The following is a 21,522-nucleotide window of genomic DNA, read 5'->3' on the forward strand; positions in this document are numbered from 1 at the left end:
GAGAGGGTATATCAGTAGCTCAAGGTTGCATAGCTGGTAAGTTGGGATTCAAACCAAAGTCCATCAATTTCCACTTACAGAGGAGAGACATTTGACTAAAGTTGTGAGGAATGAAAAGTTCACCAAGAAGTCTAGTGAGAAACGAATATTATAAAAAGAAAGTGAATTGGATTTCTCGCAAGCTTGAGCTGTATTGTATTCCAGGTTTTTCCCTTGAAGTGAGGGCCTCTGGGGGCTGGTATCAGAGACAGTTTAGCTGGCGGGGGGGGGGGGGGGGGGGTCAAGGCCCAGGGAGGGACAAGGGCCTACTTGGTGTCAGTGAATGTGGTCACTGACGGGTTATGTGTTGCTTCTCCAGCCTCTCCAGATGTAGGAAGTCCAGTCAGGCAGCCATGGAGTGGCACAATGGCACGAGCCAGGCTCTGGGCTCACCACCGACCAACTGTGTCTACCAAGAGGACTTTAAGCGACTACTGCTGCCACCTGTGTACTCGGTAGTGCTGGCGGCCGGCCTGCCGCTGAATATCTGTGTCATTGCCCAGATCTGCACCTCCCGCCGGGCCCTGACCCGCACGGCTGTGTACACCCTGAATCTGGCCCTGGCTGACCTGCTATATGCCTGCTCCCTGCCTCTGCTCATCTACAACTATGCCCAAGGTGACCACTGGCCCTTCGGCGACCTTACCTGCCGCCTGGTACGCTTCCTCTTCTACGCCAACCTACATGGCAGCATCCTCTTCCTCACCTGCATCAGCTTCCAGCGTTACCTGGGCATCTGCCACCCTCTGGCCCCCTGGCACAAGCGGGGGGGCCGCCGGGCTGCCTGGCTAGTGTGTGGGGCTGTGTGGCTGATTGTGACGACCCAGTGCCTGCCCACAGCCTTCTTTGCCGCCACAGGCATCCAGCGTAACCGCACTGTCTGTTACGACCTGAGCCCGCCTACCCTGGCCGTCCGATACTTGCCCTATGGCATGGCCCTCACAGTCGTCGGCTTCCTGCTGCCTTTTGCTGCCCTGCTGGCCTGCTACTGCCTTCTGGCCCGCCGTCTGTGCCGCCAGGGCGGCCCTGCAGGGCCGGTGGCCCAGGAGCGGCGTGGCAAGGCAGCCCGCATGGCTGTGGTGGTGGCAGCCGCCTTTGCCATCAGCTTCCTGCCTTTCCACATCACCAAGACAGCTTATCTAGCGGTGCGCTCTACGCGCGGGGTCCCCTGCCCGGTGCTGGAGGCCTTTGCGGCTGCCTACAAAGGCACGCGACCTTTCGCCAGTGCCAACAGCGTGCTGGATCCCATCCTCTTCTACTTCACCCAGAAGAAGTTCCGCCGGCGGCCACATGAACTACTCCAGAAACTCACAGCCAAGTGGCAGCGGCAGGGTCGCTGAGTCCACTGGGGCAGGACGCCGGGGCCTGGACAGCCGTAGCGTTTGCCATTGTGGCTTGGGTTGCCAAAAGCCTGACCAGCCCTAAAACGTGCAGAGAATTAGAGCTTAGCTCAGCTGGGCACGGAGTGACAGACCCCCAACATCTCAGCAACAACTATTTATTGAGCCCTTTCTCTGGACCAGGCCCTATGGGCACAGAGACAGGCCTGAGCCCGGCTCTCCAGAAGGTTCCAGTCAGCCATGGAGAGTTGGGGAGGCCATGTGAAAAAATACAGTATGACATGTACCGTTATTGAGGAGTGTGCTGCATGCTTTGGAGTCACCAATAAGGGAGTGAAGGATGATGGGAGGGAGAAGTTGGCTTCTGGGAAGAGGCATTTCAGCTGGGTTCTGATGGGTGAATATGAGCTGAGTGTGATGTTCTTTTCATTCAGCAAGACTTTACTGACACCTTCTGTTCGGGCCTGGGTTAGTTCTGGGGCCCCAAAAGAACCAGGCCCAGCCCTGCCCCATGCAGGCTCCCAATTACTGAAGGTCTGACACAGTGATGTAAAGGCTGTGACTGGGGAAGCACGACTGGGGCAGGAGTGCCCAGGGGGTGCCCCTGACCCAGGCCAAGGAGTCAGGAAAGAGCTTTTTGGGGAGAGGGAAGGGAGCATCTGAACCAGATGTTAAAGGCTAGTGGGAACTCGGGGTGTCCTCTATGCCTGGGACACCTCCACCAGGCCCCCAACTGAGGGGAACTAGTCCTTGCTATTTCATCATTGCTTCATTCTAAAAGAAGCCGGCCGCTTGAGGAGACCCAGCAGCACCCCAGGGCCATCAGGAGGCTGCTACGTGGAGGTTCTGTGGTCAGGAGCCTGCTGACCAGTCTGAAGAGACTGCTCCTGCTGGGTTCCTCTGTTCTGCCTCCGAGCTCCATCCTCTGGCCTGCGGGTGCCTGGAGGCCATCTCAATACAGAGGCATCTCAAACACAGACCTGAGCCTTAAAAAGTCTTGGAAAGGCATCTTCACTGAAGGTCCCGAGGAGGCAGCAAAGGGGAATTATACCAGGCAAAGCCCTTCCAAGTCCTCACCTGCTCGCCCCCTGCATGTCTCTCCTCTCAGCCACACCTCTGCAAATCCTATCCTCTCTGCTCTTTTTCCTTATCTCTCCCCCCCATTCCCCTCACTTCTCTAGGGCTTTATTCCCCCCTGTGGAGCAATCTGGCCTGCCCTTGGCTATTGGTATACCACACAGACCCTATTCGGGACAGAAGCAGCCTGGCAAAGGGACTTCCCTTTTAGAAGGTAGAGGAACAAGCAGGGAAGGGAAAGACTATATAACGGATTCCATACTTTCCTTTTGGCCCTGCCTAATCTCCAAGGTTGTTGGGGGATGGGGGCCTTCAGAGGGCGGCTCTGGGGGAGTTAAACTCCATAGAGATGACAGAGGTGTACTTGCAGCTGGTAGAGGAAGTGGGAAGACCAGGCCCGGCCCACCTTGGGAGTCCATTACAAGTACCGTTGCTGGAAAGGCTGTTTCTTCCCCCCCCCCCCAAGTGAGAAGCAGGGAGGCAGAGAGACAGACTCCCGCATGTGCCTGACCAGGATCCACTGGCATGCCCACCAGGGGTTGATGCTCTGCCCATCTGGGGCGTTGCTCCACTGCAACTGGAGCCATTCTAGCGCCTGAGGCAGAAGCCATGGAGCCATCCTCAGCACCTGGGCCAACTTTCTCCAGTGGAGCCTTTGGCTGCGGGAGGGGAAGAGAGAGACAGAGAGGAAGGAGAGGGGGAGGGGTGGAGAAGCAGATGGGTGGTTCTCCTGTGTGCCCTGGTTGGGAATCGAACCCAGGACTTCCACATGCCGGGCTGACACTTTACCGCTGAGCTAGCCGGCCAGGGCTGCAATTTTTTTTTAAAGACTTTATTTATTGGTTTTACAGAGAGGAGGGGTGGGGGATGTGGAGTGAGAAGTATTGACTTATAGTTGCTTCATTTTAGCTCTTCATTGATTGCTTGTCGTATGTGTTTTGATCAGGCAAGTCCAGGATTTCAAACCAGGGATGATGCTTATCCAAGTCGATGCTTATCCGCTGCACCACCACAGACCAGGCAGAGAGGCTGACAGTTTGGACAGAAGGAACTTAGATTCTTTGGGCCACAGTGAGATAGACATGTGGGGATGTCAGAAGACAGAGGCTAGTCCTTATTCTCTAAATGGCACCATGCTATGCCTAGCAGAACAGATATCTATCTTACATCCTGTTCCAAGTCTCGACACCAGACTCTTTGGTTACCTGTGATGAGGGAGTGGGGGAGAGAGAGAGCAGAAGGCAGAGGGCCCAGGCTGAGCCTCTGTAAAGACCCAGATAACTGTCAAGAACTGTGACCTTATGGTAACTTTTTCACAAGTGGGCCACAGGTAAATTCCATTCCCAGCTTCCTTTTGCGACACAGAATAGCTAGACTCCAGAACCAGACCCCCTTGGTGTGTATGCTGGCTGTACCATTTACTAGCTGTGTTGTTCTGGGCAAGTTATTTAACTTATTTGTACTCTAACTTCCCTAACTGTAAAATGGGAAAATAATGAGACCTATCTTGTAAAGTTGTATTAAATCACTTAATATGTGCAAAGCACTCAGTACAGAGTGAGCATGTGATGAATGTTGCTCTTATAATGATACTTGCTTTTTTGGCACAGGTTCCTCCATCTCTTGGTATAGGCATAGAAGGTGTCTACACAAGGGACTTCAAGCTATGGATTGTCTCCTCCTTCCTTACCTAGGAGGCAGCTAGTCTTAAGAAGAAAAACAACAAAAAGTCAGCACACTTTTTTTTTTTTTTTTACAGAGACAGAGTCAGAAAGAGGGACAGATAGGGACAGACAGACAGGAATGGAGAGAGATGAGAAGCATCAATCATTAGTTTTTCGTTGTGACACCTTAGTTGTTCATTGATTGCTTTCTCATATGTGCCTTGACTGTGGGCCTTCAGCAGAACTAGTAACCCCTTGCTTGAGCCAGCGACCTTGGGTCCAAGCTGGTGAGCTTTGCTCAAACCAGATGAGCTCAAGCTGGCGACCTCAGGGTCTCGAACCTAGGTCCTCTGGATCCAGTCCGATGCTCTATCCACTGCCCCACTGCCTGGTCAGGCTGAAAAAAGTCAGCACACTTTTTGAAAAACAAGAGCCATAACTCATGAGCCCCAGCTGTTTCTATAAGGACGAATATTTCTTACACCATTACTAGGGACTCCAAGCATCATTTGAGGGTCTTGAATTCCTCCTTTTCTTCTCCCTCTTTTTGTCTCTTTCATCCTCTTTCTCCCTATTCTCCCTCCTCACTTTACCCAGAGCACACGCAGTGATTGGGTGGGAGGTGAGGGCTTACCCTGAGGATGTCTGCTTGCTGGGGTGGGAAGAAAGGCAGGGGTGTAGAGGTGGAATATGTTGAGGGGCAGAAGACCACAAAGGTTCAAAGGGCTCCAAGGTGACTTTTCCATGGGTTTGAGAAGACTTCCCAGGGGATGGAGCAGTGCAGCTGGATCTTGAAAGATGTATGCAATTAGACTGAGGGAGAGAGGGTCAGGGTGTTCCTGGTACAGAGAATAGCACAGGCAAAGGCAAGGAGGCTGTTGGATGAAGCACAGGAAGGGTCGTAGCCTGAGGATGAGGCTGGAGAGTTGGCACAGCAAGAGACTGCGCGCTTGATGCCAGGCCAGGGAAGCAGTGGGGACTACAACAGTGACAGCAGTGACTGCCTGCTTTGCTCTGCAGGCTGAGGGCACCATGCAGTGTGCTGTACATACATCTTCTCATTTAATCCTTATAATAACTTCTTTCATAGGTGGGGAAACTGAGGCCCAGATGTAGGAACTGATATGCCAAGGTCATACTGCCTTTCTCTAACCCAGATACGAGATCCCTCCTGCCTCATCCTCGCTCCCTTTCTTTTTTTTTTTTTTAAGATTTTATTTTTATTCATTTTAGAGAGGAGAGAGAGAAGGGGGGGAGGAGCAGGAAGCATCAACTCCCATATGTGCCTTGACTGGGCAAGCCCAGGGTTTTGAACCAGCGACCTCAGCATTTCCAGGTAGATGCTTTATCCGCTGTGCCACCACAGGTGGCACCCCCTGCCCTTTCTGTACTGGCTTCCAAGTGCCCACTGCCCCATCCAGTCTCAGGGAAGTTGTCACAGACAGCGGATTCCAACCAGAATAGCAGTTCTCTTTTAGTTGGGCACATGAGCTCCAGGGTGCACACCATTTCCCAGGCTCTTTGTGGCTGGTATGGCCAGGGAACTCACTCCTGGTCAATGTGATATGAGCTATGTGCCTTAGGGAGTTTAACATGGGAGTAGGATGTCTTTTAGAGAGTGTCTGTTCTTGGCCTCTCTTCCCTTCTTGCTATTCACAACATGAACATGACAGCTGGAGCCCCATCTTCTTGGACCAGAAGGGCAAGGGTGCCCTCTGTGGCTGGTGGAGCAGTGGAGCAGGAAGCTGGAGGCAGCTTGGGTCTCTGACCATTCCAGTGTGGGGTCATCGAAATCCAGATTTTTGCACGAGACATTAAGTATCTATCATTTTTAAGCCCTAGTTGTCTAGATCTTTGTTGCCCACAGCCCAAACTAATCCCTCTACTCAGGTTCCATCCTGAGATGGTAGGTTTAGGTGGAGGCCAGGCAGTGTTCTTAACTGAGGAGACTTTCACCCGGTTGGGACCTAGCAGTCAACAGGGTCTGGAGACACCTGGGACAGCTTTATGAAAAAGGTGCAAAGCCGCCAGTTCGAAACCCTGGGCTTGCCTGGTCAAGGCACATATGGGAGTTGATATTTCCTGCTCCTCCCCCTTCTCTCTCTCTGTTTCTCTCTCTCTCTCTATCCCTCTCTCTCTCCTTTCTAAAATGAATAAAAAACAAACAAAAAAACAAACAAAAAGGTGCAAAGCCTGGGATGTGGTTAACCCCTTTTTGACTAGAATCTGAGGGGGTAGATGGGCTTCTTGAGGGAGAGAGTAAAAAAAAAAAAGGGGTGGGGGCAGCTTGACCTGTGGTGGCACAGTGAATAAAGTGCTGACCTGGAACACTAAGGTCATTGGTTTTAACCCTGGACTTTCCTGGTCAAGGCACATAGGAAAGTAGATGCTTCCTGCTCCTCCCCCCCCTTCTCTCCCCCTCTCTCTCTCCCTCTCTCTCTCCCTCTCTCCAAAGATGAGTAAATAGGCCCTGGCCAGTTGGCTCAGCAATAAAGCATTGGCCCGGAATGTGTATGTCCCGGGTCTGAATTCTGGTCAGGGCACACAGGAGAAGTGACCATTTGCTTATCCACCCCCTCCTTTCTATCTCTCTCTTCCCATTCTGCAGCCATGGTTCGGTTGAAGCAAGTTGGCCCTGGGCGCTGAGGATGGTTCCATGGCCTTGCCTTAGGCACTAAAATTGAGCAACGCCCCAGATGGGCAGAGTATCACCCCATAATAGGGGCTTGCTGGGTGGATCTAGGTCAGGGCACATGTAGGAGAGTCTGTCTCTCTGGCTCCCCACTTTTCACTTAAAAAATTTTTTTTTAATGAATAAATAAAATCTAAAAAGGGGGAACCTGGATAGAGTCCTGGAACACCGACATTAGGGGGTGTAATGCTGGTGGCTGAGGCAAGAAGGTCCACATTGGATTCGGGCAGACAGTAGATAAACTGCGGAGCAAGAAAGCATTGGGCCATTACCATTTAACAGGTTCTTGTAATAGCGGATGAGCAAACAGGCAGATGAAAACCTCTTCTCACAGCAGCAAGGTAACAAACAGCAAAAGGATCCCTCACAGTGGTGGGCAGGCAATCCACAATCCGCAATCCACCCTGAGTGCAAGCACCTTACATACGTGGTCCCCAACCTTTTTTGGGCCACGAACCGGTTTAATGTCAGAAAATATTTTCACTGACCAGCCTTTAGGGTGGGACGGATAAATGTATCACGTGACTGAGACAAGCGTCAAGAGTGAGTCTTAGACGGATGTAACAGAGGGAATCTGGTCATTTTTAAAAAATAAAACATCGTTCAGACAAATATAAATAAGACGGAAATAATGTAAGTTATTTATTCTTTCTCTGCGGACCGGTACTGGTCCACGGCCCGGGGGTTGGGGACCACTGCCTTACATAGACTATCCACATGTGGCACTGCCATGGGCTCACACACTAATCAAATGAAGTGCTTGTAGCTGGTAAACCAGTGAGTAAGCCTAACACAGATGTTTTCCCCACATTCCATCCATTCCAACCCTTTAGGGCTGCTCACCTCACAATCTACATGACAAATATCTTCCATGACTGTCCCTGTGTGAGGAGTGAGGTATATTATAGAAACAAACAAACTACAGCAACAGCACAAGTTATACAATAATTACAAAGGCGCCCTTCACAATGTCTTCCCTGAGCACTCTGCCCAGAGTTAACTGGAGGCCCACCTTTAACTTGCTACCCCACAGTGAGTGGGAGGGCCTGTGTAGTGCAGGGCTATGTCCATTGAAGAAAATGTCCTTGGTGCATCTCTGCAACTTGTTGGGAGTAGCTTCCCAGTGCAAGAGGGCCTCCACAGGTACTCCCCCCCTCCATCAAGGTCTCTCATAGTACTGTCCACAAGCGGCATGTCCATCAAGCAAGGGAGCCAGTGATCCCCTTTGGTCACAGTCCAAGAATGCATTACACCGCTCAATGATCAGTCCATGATAGACAGCCCAGCTGTGTGCAAATCACCAAGGTAAAGGTCCATTACAGGCAACTAGCCATACAGCTCTTTATTAATGGATCTCAGCACCTTTCCATAAACTCTCTGTCCATCGCCACAAGCCCCATCCAAACCCCTCAGCAAGCTCACAGGGCCTGAGGGGGGTTAAACACATTTGAGGCCTGTGCTGCCATGACAGTTCTCTTCTGCTGCAGCAGCAAAAAAGCATCTATTACCCTCTGATGCCAACACCTGCAGTACATTAGAAGGGGATCAGTGGATTGCCAATTTCACACGGGGTCTCTGGCCCCTGCCCATCCCCATTGGATGGGTCCCTCGGCCTATCCCCTATTCAAGGGGATAATGGGTCTTGGGGATCCTCCTCTTCCACAGATGTCTCCAACAAGTAATCCTGCTGGGGCCACCCACTTCCCCCGTCTTTTCAGTGGCTGGAACCTGTTCCGGTCAAGCTGCCACTGTAACTCTGACAGGACTTGATTAGACCTGCCGTCCAAGTTCTATCAGCCCTGGCCGCAATAAAATCTACCCGTATCTGTGTTCAGGTAGCCTTTACAGGCCCCTTTCTTTTGTTAGTTGGGACAGTACAGGCATCGGCCTGCACAGCCTTACTGGCCTGTGCCGTCTCCAGCTCCCCCAAATCCACTACTGTCTGGGTAACCACGTTGATGGGCTGCCCACATAGGGGCTCAAGATAGCCACTAGTGACCCATAAAGGGCTGATGGGGCTTTACAGAGAATAAGGTCCCTCATTCCTGCTGTAAACACTTCCTCATATGGCCCGTGGGACCTCGGGTTAAAAGCAACATTCTTCATACATAGTTTCCAAAGGACCTGGGGCAGCTCACTATAGGACTGCCACCGATTCACTGCTCCCAGCAAGTCCCAGCATTCTGCCAGACTATACGAATGGCAACCATAACACATTCTAATAGGGTATGGTTTCCTGGGTTGTCATGGCAGTTTTGAAGACAATGCCTCAAGGGGGAGTGTATGTTAATGGCAGCCAGTTTCTCCGTCTCTGTTCGGAGAGCATGATGCCATCCACCCCCTACGTCCCACAACCTCAGCAACCAGGCTGCCAGGGGCTCAGTGGGTTTCTGCTTGAATTTTACCCCTAACTCCATCAGCTCTGCCTGGGTGTAAGGCCAGACCACAGAGGGCTCCACTACCTGAAGCTACCAGGTTTTTACCTTCTGCATGACCACTGGCTGGGCTCTCAGTCTGCGGATGGCAATTTCAGCCTGAACTTCCTCATCAGAAGAGGAAAAGTTGGAAACACTTGCTCCTGCTGACACAGAACCACTCCACCAACACGGATGCAGCTCTTTCTTCAGTGCCTGCTTTTGCTCCTGTGGCTGCTGGCTCTTGGCCTGAAGATGAGACTCAAGCTCTTGAACCCACAGTTGTTTCTCTAACAACTACTGCTGCCAACGTTCAGCTTCCAGGGTAAATTGCAGCTCACAAAACCATAATTCCTTCTCCAAAGACCATTCCAGTTCTAGGCACCGTTGGTGCTCAGCCTGTATCTCACGCTGCAGCTCTCAAACACGGTCAGCCTCCTTCTCCAGTGCTCACTTCAGTTCACAACGTCACTGGCACTTGGTCTCTTCTGACAGGGCTGTAAAAAACACCCAGCCCACAGCCCCCAAAATGACAGCCACAGGGACCCATACACTGGAGAACAATGACCACTCCTCTAACCCACCCTTCAAGGGTGTTGGTGGCTCCATACCAATCTTATCTGAATCCTGTCCGCTATGCCAGACGTAATGCTGGCAGCCGAGGCCAGGCAGGTCCACACTGGATTCAGGCAGATGATAGAGAAACTGCAGAGCCAGAAAGCATTGGGCCATTCCCATTTAATAGTCTTGCAACGGTGGATGAGCAAACAGGCAGGGGAAAAACTCCTTCTCATGACAGCAGGTGAACAAACAGCAAAAACAGACCCTCACAGTGGCAGCAGGCAATCCACAACCCACCATTCACCACCTGCAATCCTCCCTCAGTGCAAGCACCCATAGCCTTACATAGACTGTATACACATGGCACTGCCACAAGCTCATGCACTAATCAAGCAAAGTGCTTGTAGCTGGTAAACCAGTGAGCAAGGCTAACACAGCTGTTTTCCCCACAGGGGGCTGGCTGGCTAGAGAGAAGAAGGAGCCAGAGAGGTAGAGGAAGAAGCTTGGCAGTCTCTAAATGATAGTGACATAATGAGGCAGTGGAGTTGGGTGAAGGAGGGAAGGGCTGGAGGGAAGTGAAGGTGATAGGTGGAGAAGTAAAGAGGAAGGTTATGAGGGAGGCCAGGCCCTGGAAAGGCATTCAGTAATTGAGGACAGGGGGCCAGGGGTGCAGGGCCAGGATGGGAGCCAGAGAGTCAAGAACCAGGGCTTGATTTGGTGAGCTTTACACTCAAAGCAGGTAAAGCCCAGGGACATCAGATCTATCCTAGCAATGCATGCAGCTGCCTCCTCCCTCCCTCACTCATTTGTTTAACAAACATTCTCTGTGCTCATCTGAGATGGTGTTGGGAACGTGGAGGCAGCTGAGAGACCCAGACTCTACCCTCAGAAAAAATCCAGGGGCTGGGGTTGCAGACAAAGAAACAGTTCATCTAGTAAATATTTATTGAGCACCTATTGTATGCCAGACATCATGCTGGCAGCGAGTCCCTGCCCTCAGGGAGCTTCTACTCTGATGGAGAATGACAATAATGAAATAAACACCTACCTGACCTGTGGTGGCGCAGTGGATAAAGCGTCAACCTGGAAATGCTGAGGTTGCCGGTTCGAAACCCTGGGCTTGCCTGGTCAAGGCACATATGGGAGTTGATGCTTCCAGCTCCTCCCCCCTTCTCTCTCTCTCTGTCTCTCTCTCCTCTCTAAAAATGAATAAATAAAATAAAATAATTAAATTTAAAAAAAAAGAAATAAACACCTATACATCTGGATCATTACAGTCAGAGAGAAGAGTTCACAGAAACATACAGAGGGCCAGGGGCAAAGAAGGTCTCACTAGGGAGATAATAAGCTCTCTGAATGATCAGGAGGCGCTGGGGAGCACTGGGGCCCTGACCCAGCTTGAGGGACAGAGGTTTCTTAGCTGAGGCCTATAGGCCTCAGAAAGTATTAGCTTACTACAGAAGGACTGTTACTAATTCTGTGACTTTGAACAAGCCCCTTCACTTCTCTGAGCCTGTTTCCTTGCCTGTAAAAAAAAAATAACAGTTCTATCAGCTCTCCCTAAACCATCAGGGGTATCGAGCATGGAAAGATTAGGGCAGAATTTTCATAAAGTACAACAAAGTATTATAACCCAACAAAAGAATGGACAAGATGCATAAACAGGCACTTCACAGAAAAATACAGATAATCAAAAAACAGAGAAGATGTTAAATTCTAACTTGACAATGCCTACTCATGTTGAGTAGCCATATGGCCCACTGCCCTGAGCACTTCTGCAAAATGCGCACCTGGAGTGTGTATGCTCAGAGCAGCCTTGTACACAAGGGCAAACACCTGGAAACATTCAAATGCCCATCCACTAGAGTGGATGAATACACTGGGCTATTTCACATATTAGAATGCTGCATGCAGCCAGAATGCACTAAACTGACATACAACAATATGGATAAATCTTAGTAATATAATAATAAGTAAAAAGAAATCCCAAAAATTATATACAGAAAAATGCCCTTTTTTCAAACTTAAAAACAACTAAAATTAAAATATATGTTTAAAGTAAATACACAGATGCAATAAAACTATATGAAAAGGGAATGCTGGACACAGGAGGTGACAGTTACCTTGGCTGGTGAGGCGGCAGGGGAATAGGTGGTGTAGGAACTATATGAGATGTAGGACATTGTAAAGGTTGTAGTTGTGGGGTTTTTTTTTCTTTTTTTTTTGGTGGGAGTTAATTAAATAACTAATGAGAATGTGTCATTCACAAAAGGGTATAAATAATCCAATTCTGTGCACTTGAGTTCTAATTATACCAGAAAGGAACAGCACTTTTTCAGGTCATTTTCATTTCTATTTGACTTTGGAATAGAGTCAGGAGCCAGAGCTCTTTCCTGGAGCTAATTGCTTCTCGGAGTCCTCTTAATCCTCACCTATCTCCTCCTTAAGTACCCGAGGCCTAACATTGGCCGTGACTTTGACCATCATAACCTTCCCATCTTGATTTCTCTAAGGCAGGGGTTCCCAAACTTTTTACACAGAGGGCCAGCCAGTTCACTGTCCCTCAGACTGTTGGATGGCCGGACTATAAAAAAAACTATGAACAAATCCCTATGCACACTGCACATATCTTATTTTAAATTTTTATTTTATTTATTCATTTTAGAGAGGAGAGAGAGAGACAGAGAGAGAGAGGAGAGAGAGAAGGGGGAGGAGCTGGAAGCATCAACTCCCATATGTGCCTTGACCAGGCAAGCCCAGGGTTTCGAACCGGCGACCTCAGCATTTCCAGGTCGATGCTTTACCCACTGCGCCACCACAGGTCAGGCAACACATATCTTATTTTAAAGTAAAAAAACAAAACGAGAACAAATACAATATTTAAAATAAAGAACAAGTAAATTTAAATCAACAAACTGACCACTATTTCAATGGGAACTATGGGCCTGCTTTTGGCTAATGAGATGGTCAATGTCCGGTTCCATATTTGTCACTGCTAGCCGTAACAAATGATATGATGCGCTTCCAGAGCCATGACGCAGGCGTCTGGAGTCACCGGAAGTAGTACTGTACGTGAGCGACGCTGCACTGCACAGGATGCAGATGCATCCTCTCACTGACCACCAATGAAAGACGTGCCCCTTCCGGAAGTGCAGCGGGGGCCGGATAAATGGCCTCAGAGGGCTGCATGCGGCCCACAGGCCGTAGTTTGGGGACCCCTGCTCTAAGGGATTCTATAGCTCTGATCTTGCTGAGTAGACTCATGGAATAGATGGGTTATTGTTTTCATTCCCTTTTCACAGGTGACAAACCTGAGGCCCAAAGGAAAACAGTGACCTGCTAGGTTCACCGGCACATCTATAAGGATGATTGCATTGGGTCTGACTCTAGACACACAGTACAGTGTTCCTCTGTCCACCCTGATGTCAGCACTCCCAGCCTCCTCCTAGATGACTCTTTTGAAGTCTAAAAAGGCCCAGGTCCCTCTGTGCTGGGAACATGACCTTGTCTCATCCTAAATCAGAAGGGGTTAGGTGTGGGAGGATTCATAAAGTGCTGCAAGCAGCCAAGCCACTTTTCTGATTGGGTAAGCCCATATTGATGGAGGTCCAGCCTAGATCCTTAAACACCCTGCCTCCCCACCAAGGGGATTCTTTTTTTTTTTTTTTCTGAAGCTGGAAAAGGGGAGAGACAGTCAGACAGACTCCCGCATGCGCCCGACTGGGATCCACCCAGCACGCCCACCAGGGGCGACGCTCTGCCCCTCCCCTGCTTCGCTCTGCCGCAACCAGAGCCACTCTAGCACCTGGGGCAGAGGCCAAGGAGCCATCCCCAGCGCCCGGGCCATCTTTGCTCCAATGGAGCCTCGGCTGCGGGAGGGGAAGAGAGAGACAGAGAGGAAGGGGGGGGGGGTGGAGAAGCAAATGGGCGCTTCTCCTATGTGCCCTGGCCAGGAATCGAACCTGGGTCCCCCGCACGCCAGGCCGACGCTCTACCGCTGAGCCAACCAGCTAGGGCCACCAAGGGGATTCTTGATCCAAAGTCTCAAGCCAGCTCATCTCACGGTCAAGCTGCAGGATGCTTGGAGCCTGTGACCTGAGTCTCCACTCCTCTTTATCAGTTTGCCCATCTGTAAAATGAGAATATTTCTGTATCCCAGAAGTGATGTGAAGACAGAATAGGACAGGGTTGAAAGAGTTTGGAAAAATACAAATTTCAGATGGTAGGGGACATCAATTGGAAGAGAGCAGTGATTCCTTGGATAAAGGTCCCCTCATCATTCTACAACTGCCCCAAAAGAGTAGAAAGAAAACTCTAGAGACAAGATTCTGACTTCAAATAAGAGTCAGAGAGAGACATCCTTGAAGAAGCCTCGACCTACTCCTCATTTTTCAGGTGAGGCAGCTGAGGCCCAGGGAAGTGCAGAGATTAACCCAAGGTTATGCAGCAAGGCAAGGGCAGAGAGGCACTAGGCCAGGCAGTGCTCTCTTCCTAGCCATCAGTTTCCCAGCGAAGAAGGAATGATATGCTGGCCCTTTTAAGACACAGCTGAGACCAAGTTGAGGTTAGGGACTTAGAGGAAGGAGGCTGGTCTCAACTCAAAGAGGAAGAGCTTTCTCCCTACAGCAATTTCCCACAACCCAAGGGAAGCAGCAAGCAGGGCTCAGGGTCCTGGCTGAGTCCTCCCTCTCTCATGCGGTAGTCAGGCAATCAATCGCTCAGTGTCTACCATCCTGCCCTTTGCCCATCCCTGCCCCTCTCATCTGGACCAGGGTCCCTGCTCACAGGGCCTACCATCTTAGGCTCAGCTGCAGTCCTCTTGGGCTGAGGGAACCAGAAGTATCTTCTGTTCCTCAGGAAGTTGAGCCCAGGCTCAAGGAGGAGGCTGCCGGGAGCTCAAAGATGAGAGCACCCTCTGCTTCATCAGGAATCTGGGACATGGAAAGGCTGTCTGGAGAAACATGGTGTTTGAAGCTCCTGAAATCCGAATTTGAGTCATAGCAGGAGTTGCCATTTCCTGACTTTAATACCACTCAGAGTTACTTCTCCTTCATGACCCATAGAAGAAGCAATAATATCTACCTCCAAGGGTGGTTCAAAGACTAAATAAAACAAATGAAATCATATTACCAATACATCTAAGGCACTCCATAAATTCCCATTCGTTCATTCAGCTATAGAGGAGCTGTCATTCGTTTAACCCGGGCCAGGTTAGATGAATGGGACCTAGCAGAGGCGGATGGGGAAAGGGACCCTCCCCCCCATCCTCTACTATGCGAGACTTGCCAGAAAAGTCTTGGGGGCAGAGGCAGAAGAGGATCGGCTAGAAGTAGGAGAAGCGATCCAAACCTTCCCTGTCGGGAGGGTGGAGCAGTCGCAGGTAGGAGTGTAGGTTTGGCAGTAGCAAATCGAGGGCATTCCTGAGGCCGAAGGAGGGGCAATGCGCTTTGTGAAGAGATTAATTTTAAAATGGCACCTGAAGGGACTAGGAAATGACTGAAAGAAAATAAAGGAAGTGGTCTTTCCAACCTCCGGTTTTTTGGTGGTGGGTGCTGTTTTACCTGCTTAGGATTCCGAGGTGGGGGGCAAATCTGGTCGGTAGAGGGCGCAACACCCACGTACCCCTGGAGTGCTGGGAAAGGAGGCCTGGAGCAGGACTGGCAGCAGGAACCAGGAGAGCGGGCGGGGGCGTGGTCACAAGGGGTGGGGCTTCTGAGCGGCGTGGTAGGGATGGTGGGGCTTCTGAGCAGGACTGGCCCAGAGGTGGGAGGGGCGGGGCGTTTGGGGGCGCCAGGGGCTGAGCAGGGTCGCAGTTAGAGTGGGACTCTCCTCCGAGGGCCGAGTAAAAGGCGTGGCCTAGGCGGGGTGAAGGGGTGGGGCAGAGAGCCGCAAAAGCCCAAGTGGGCCCGTGGCGCCCACTGCTCCCCCTGGCGGCGAATCCTTCCCCGTGTCCCGCTGGGATAGTCGTGTACCTGAGTGTCGGTGTGTACTAGTTTGTGGGTCTGAGGTTGCCATGTTGTTCCCCTGGGCAGGAGGTGTTTCCGCACGAAAGCGGCTAAACCGCAGTGCGTGCGCCGTCCTGGCTGTATGTCCGCGGAGCTGACCACACTCAGAGCTTGCGTGTGTGTCAGAGTGAGTCCTTTGGAGACAGCTCGGGCCCTGAGGGTCGCTTCCATCTGCCTTTGCTCAAGCAGTCTAGTTTTTTCTTCGGCTCCTCCCCGATTTCCTCCCCCTCCCCCCTTCCCCTCCCCCGACACCCAGCCTGGCGCGCGCGAGGAGCCCACCCCTTCTTTAGGGCTCGAGGCCCCGCCCCCCGCCCCCTTTCCACTGCCACAAAGTTTATTTGCAACAAAAGGGAACGGGGATCGAGCAGCCAAGAAGGAGGGAACAGGAGCGGGAGCGCGAGGGAAGGGGAGGCCGGTTGGCTGGCGCAGAGCTGAGAAAGGGATCCGGACCGGGTTGGACCGGGCTGGGCCTTGCGCGATGCTCCGGGTTGCACTGGTCAAGGCTTGGGCTAGGCCTGGAGGTCGGCGCTGAAGCGGGAGGCGCTGCGAGGGATGGAGCCGAAGCAGCCCGCGGCCGCAGAAACTTGAGCTGCAGCGGATAAATCTCAGCTCTGGTGTCTGTGCCCTCTTCTCGCAAACTCTCTCGACTGTGGCTGCAGGATCCAGGCTTTCGGATCCCAGTCGCTGCGCTCCTTTGGAGCTGGGGCGCAGGGGGGGGTTGGCCCTCGGCTCCCCGAGGCCAGCCCCCCCGGAGTGAGTGCCGCCACCATGGAAGACGGGGCGCCCCGGCCCCCACTGTATCGCAGCGTCTCGTTCAAGCTGTTGGAGCGTTGGAGTGGCGGGCCCGGGCCGAGGGAGGGGGCCGCGGTCAACTCCGGACTGCGGCGCCGCGCCTCGTGCCGGCCGGCCGCAGCCGTCCCGGGCCAGCCCTCCCGGCGCGTGTCCAAGCTGGCGTCGGGGCCCCCGGCCGCCCCCGCGCAGCCGCGCCCGCTCCGCAGTCTCTCGCCATCCGTGCGCCAGCTCTCCCGGCGCTTCGACGGACTGCGGCCGGACCACAACGCTGGGGCCCGAGACGGAGGCGTCTCCACCGGGGCCGCGGAAGAAGCTACCGAGGGCGCAGCGCGCGGGGTCTGGCCCAGTGTCACCGAGATGCGCAAGCTCTTCGGTGGCCCTGGCTCCAGGAGGCCCAGTGCTGACTCTGAGGCTTCGGGGACGCCCAGCTCCGACGGCACTGCGTGGGAACCCCCTGCCCGGGAGCTCCGACAGCCACCGACGCCACCTCCTCGGACGTGCTTCCCTCTGGCGGGCCGGCGTTCGGCGCGGACGCTGCCCGGCCCGGGGACCGAGGGAAGGAGGCGGCGGCAGCAGCAGCAACAGGAGCGGGCGCAGCGTCCGGCGGATGGTTTACATTCTTGGCATAGCTTCTCCCAACCGCAGGCCGGGGCCCAGGCCTCCTGCTCCTCCTCCTCCTCCATCGCCTCCTATCCTGTCAGCCGCAGCCGGGCTGCCAGCTCCAGCGAGGAGGAAGAGGAGGGCCCGCCGCCGCTGCAGCCTGGGGTGCAGAGTCCGGCCTACCATGGAGGCCTCTCCTCCGGCAGTGAAGAGGACCAAGATGGTGAGGGTGGCCGCCGCTGGATAGGGAGGCAGGGGCCCAGGCCTGGAAACTCCCTTTTGGATAAGAACTGCAGGCCAGACAATTATGGGTTAAATATGCGCAGCATGGACTCTGCTGGAGGAACTAGGAGTCCGGAGCCCCCGACATCTCCAAGAGCCCGTAGCGAGGAAGGACCCCGGGAGTGGGGTACTGGCTCGCCTCCCTGTGTACCAGGTCCCCAAGAAGGACCTCGGTCCTTGTCAGACACTGTGGGAGGAGCTTTCCGAGTGGCCAAGGTGAGCTTTCCCGCGTATCTGGCTAGTCCATCAGGCTCCTGTGGTAGCAGCCGATATTCCAGCACAGAAACCCTCAAGGATGAAGATCTGTGGGCCAGCCGGGGTTCTGGGAACTGGGGTGTGTATCGTTCCCCCAGCTTTGGAGCTGGAGAAGGGCTCCTCCTAAGGCCCCAGGCTCGAACCCGCACCAAGGGACCTGTGGGCACTACCAAGGCCTTGAAGGATGGAGGATTGGAAGTAGACAAGAGCCGGCAGCGGAAGTCCCTCTCAAACCCAGACATTGCCTCAGAGACCCTGACGCTGCTCAGTTTCCTGCGCTCGGACCTGTCAGAGCTGAGAGTCCGAAAGCCTAGTGGGCGCCCTGGGGACATTGGGAGTAGCCCCCTAGATGGCAGAGACTCACCATCAGCAGGTGGCCTTGTGGAGCAACTTGGGTCGCTGCCCCCCTCAGCCCCAGTAGCAACTGGCACCCGCCCCACACTCAAGGACTTGACAGCCACACTTCGGAGGACAAAGTCTTTTACCTGCTCTGAGAAGCCTATGGCCTGCCGCCTACCCCGCACCAGTGCCCTGAAGCCCAGTTCCTCTGAGCTCCTGCTGGCAGGCCCAGGTCCTGAGGAGGACCCACTGCCCCTCATTGTTCAGGATCAGTATGTGCAAGAGGCCCGTCAGGTTTTTGAGAAGATCCAGCGTATGGGTGCCCAGCAGGATGATGGGAGTGATATTCCTCCGGGAAGCTCTGAGTGGGCAGAGGACATGCCCCGAGGGCAGCGGTCGCAGGAGGAGCTCTCTGGCCCTGAATCTTGCCTGACAGATGAGGGCATTGGGGCGGACCCTGAGCCTTCTGTTTCATCCTTTTGCAGCCTGGGTACCACAGGTGTGTGGCGACCCCTTAACTCATCGTCCTCAGCCCAGACCAGCCAACTCCCTGGGGCTGAAGACAGTCTGGCAGGGTGGTCCCTGGTGTCCCCTGATACCCCTCCTACACCAGGTGCCCTTCGCCGGAGACGCAAAGTCCCCCCTTCAGGCCCTGGTGGGACTGAACTGAGCAATGGGGAGGCAGGGGAGGCCTACAGGTCTCTAAGTGACCCGATTCCACAGCGCCATCGTGCTGCCACCTCAGAGGAGCCCTCTGGGTTCTCTGTGGATAGCAACCTGCTTGGCTCATTGAGCCCCAAGTCAGGGCTTCCAGTAGCTCCACCTGTGGATGAGGGCTTGACCAGTGGCCACAGTGACTGGTCTGTCGGCAGTGAAGAAAGCAAGGGATACCAGGAGGTCATTGAGAGCATTGTTCAAGGGCCTGGTGCCTTAGGATGTGTGGTAGATGACAGGGTTGCTGGCAAAGCCCCCAAAAAGAAATCTCTGAGTGACCCTAGCCGCCGTGGGGAGCTGGCAGGGCCTGGATTTGAGGGCCCTGGAGGGGAGCCCATCAGAGAGGTTGAGTCCATGCTGCCTCCATCCAGCAGCGAGCCCATCCTTGCAGAGCGACAGGCAGAACCAGAAGAGCCCCGTCCTGCCAGGGGCCGGGCACAGTCTGAGAGGGCCCTACCTGAGGCCCCACCTGCCTCCCTCAGTGCCCACCGTGACTTCCACCTTGACCTTAAACTGGCTGGCGTTCTGTCCCCACGGCTTATCCGCCGTGGTTCCAAGAAGCGCCCAGCCCGGAGCAGTCATCAGGAGCTACAGAGAGAGGAGATCCATCAGGACCAGACTGGTGGCCTGGCTCGTGCCCGACCCTCCTCCAAACATGTTCGCCATGCCAGTGTGCCTGCCACCTTCACACCTATCGTGGTGCCCGAGCCACCAACTTCTGTTGGCCCCCCTGTGGCTGTGCCAGAGCCCATGGGTTTTACTGCCAGAGCCCACCCCACATTACAGGCACCTTCACTCGAGGATGTCACTAAGCGATACATGCTCACCCTCCACTCTGGCGAGGTGCCTGCCCCAGTGGATGTGCCATGCTTGACTCCAGTAGTTGTACCGCCCTCTGCTGAGGCCAAGCCCCCAGAGGCAGCCCGGGCTCCAGATGAGCCTGCCCCAGCCAGCAAGTGCTGCAGCAAGCCACAAGTGGTGAGTCCTTTGTGGGGGGTCTTCAGGGTGGGGCTGAGGGAAGGCCATGGACACTGACTTCTGTAGGAGCTTTTTGAGAGTGCTCACAAGGTAGGCACCCAGGTCTGGCAGTACTTCTGTGATGCTGAAAGTGCCCAGGCACTTTTAAGAGTGTTGACGACAGAAGGTTTCTATATATTCGGGTCCTAGAAGCTTCAGGCTTCTGCTAGTGCAAATGTCAAAGGTACTTCCCTGCTCCAAGGTCTTCTGGGTGATAATTCTACAGGGTTTTAATCTTGTCCTTTAGCTGTTTCTCAGGGATTGGATTTAGAGATAACTATCTCTAAATTGTTGTTTTAAACACACAAGGAGATGGGAGATGATGGAACTTTCCAGAGAGTCTTGTTGCCCTAAAAGCTAGACCCCTTATAGGATGTTTGGGCTGGGGCGTCCACAGTTGACATGGGTTTGCCCTTCCTCATGTGGCTTCCCTTCGACAGATCAAAATGTGGGTCTGTCCCTGGGCCTGGGAAAATTGGAGTGGTGCCAGGATTTATTTTATGGAGTAGCAGAGAGGGCTCCAGAAAGTACATTGATGGTCCTGGCCTTTCTCTGTGACTTAACCTCCCCTTTGTAAACTTGGGGATTGTGGACAAGTTGGTTCCTGTGTCTCCAGTTGGTGATGCCAAATTTGGGGGGGAGTCTGTGGGTTGGAGTGGGGGCAGTCTCAGGACCTGAGTCTGCCGGAGCCTCTTCTGATTAGACTGAGGGCCTCCAGGGGAGTGCGGGGTCAGGGAGGGGATTGCTGGAGCTCACAGACAGCAGCCTTGAGAGGTTGAGAGTGGTTCTGGCCCCAACAGGCATGGGTGCCTCTGTGGGTCAGGGTGGAGGTTCTGTTCCTTCATCCTGCTGGTCCCTCTCTCCCTGAGGCCTCCACTTCTGCCTCTGGCTTCAGGCATCCCTGGAGTTTGGGCTGTGGATGCAGATGGGTTCCAGGTGCTTGATGTCCTGGCATCCAGTTGGAAGCTAGATTTGAGGTTCTGGGTTCTGGTCCTATCAAGAGGATGGCCCTTGGGTTATTTCAGCTGTGACCTGCACTCCCACTGTGTTCCCTGCATGAGTGAGGAGCCTCGAAACCCTAAACCCAGTACTAATTTGGTCACTCCTGTTCCCAGCACTCTCAAGCCTCCTCTGAATTTTCTCTCTTTGTTTTTCTCTCCTTGTCTCTAGTTTCCCCTGGTCCTAGCTCTGGTGTCTCTCGCCGAGGCCACAGACACAGCAGGCAGGGGGTGGGGAGAGGGGAACTTTGGGGCCTGCCCTTCCTTCTGAGAGCCTAGTAAGTTCAGCTCAGGTGCCCCTAACTTCAGTGCCTATTGTCTTTGGAACATGGAGGTGGGGGACTGTGTGAGAGCAGGGCAGCTTCTGCCGGCAGCTCCTCCCCAGCTGCCTTTCCTATATAATTATCTCCTCTGGGATCCTTGAAAGCTAAATTAGGGGAGAGCGGGGTGAACTAAGGAACTCAAGGAGACTGTTGGGGGGTGCTCCTATGAAGAGGTATTGAGACCCAGAGAAGAGATGGGAGTTTCTGCAGAATTGGTTCCTGGTGCACCTCCTGACACATTCTCTCTTGCCTGCCAGACCTCGGGGAGAAACCCGAGAGAGAGGCAGGGAGAGAGACAGAGAGACAGGAACACTGAATTGCTCTTGTGTGTTCCCTGTGCCATGACCAGGGATCGAATCGGTAACCTCTGCGCTGTGAGATGATGCTCCAACTAACCAAGCTATCTGGCC

At 53.3% G+C, this 21,522-nt stretch overlaps 2 protein-coding genes and 1 long non-coding RNA gene across 14 annotated transcripts in view; 2 read left to right on the forward strand and 1 right to left on the reverse strand.

The window, feature by feature from the left end:
- The window catches only part of P2RY6 (pyrimidinergic receptor P2Y6), a 57,080-nt gene extending 51,728 nt beyond the window's left edge, over nt 1-5,352 (forward strand). For all 12 annotated transcript variants that reach the window (XM_066368269.1, XM_066368212.1, XM_066368279.1 and 9 more), the window contains one exon: nt 359-5,352. In XM_066368269.1, the coding sequence (XP_066224366.1) occupies nt 393-1,379 (987 nt within the window). In that variant the 5' untranslated portion in view covers nt 359-392 and the 3' untranslated portion in view covers nt 1,380-5,352. The remainder of the gene's footprint in view (nt 1-358) is intronic.
- Nucleotides 5,353-13,809: 8,457 nt separating this feature from the next.
- LOC136388878 (uncharacterized) lies at nt 13,810-15,552 on the reverse strand. The gene is made up of 3 exons (XR_010748218.1): nt 15,349-15,552; nt 14,582-14,718; nt 13,810-13,916 (listed from the first exon to the last, which is right to left on the reverse strand). It is a non-coding gene; the product is annotated as an uncharacterized lncRNA (long non-coding RNA).
- An 858-nt stretch (nt 15,553-16,410) lies between these two features.
- Nucleotides 16,411-21,522, forward strand: part of ARHGEF17 (Rho guanine nucleotide exchange factor 17) — a 64,396-nt gene continuing 59,284 nt past the window's right edge. Inside the window, exon 1 of the mRNA XM_066368118.1 lies at nt 16,411-19,752. Within this exon, the coding sequence (XP_066224215.1) occupies nt 16,561-19,752 (3,192 nt within the window). The 5' untranslated portion in view covers nt 16,411-16,560. The remainder of the gene's footprint in view (nt 19,753-21,522) is intronic.

Source organism: Saccopteryx leptura, chromosome 1 (assembly GCF_036850995.1).
Source record: "Saccopteryx leptura isolate mSacLep1 chromosome 1, mSacLep1_pri_phased_curated, whole genome shotgun sequence".
Classification (NCBI taxonomy): domain Eukaryota; kingdom Metazoa; phylum Chordata; class Mammalia; order Chiroptera; family Emballonuridae; genus Saccopteryx; species Saccopteryx leptura.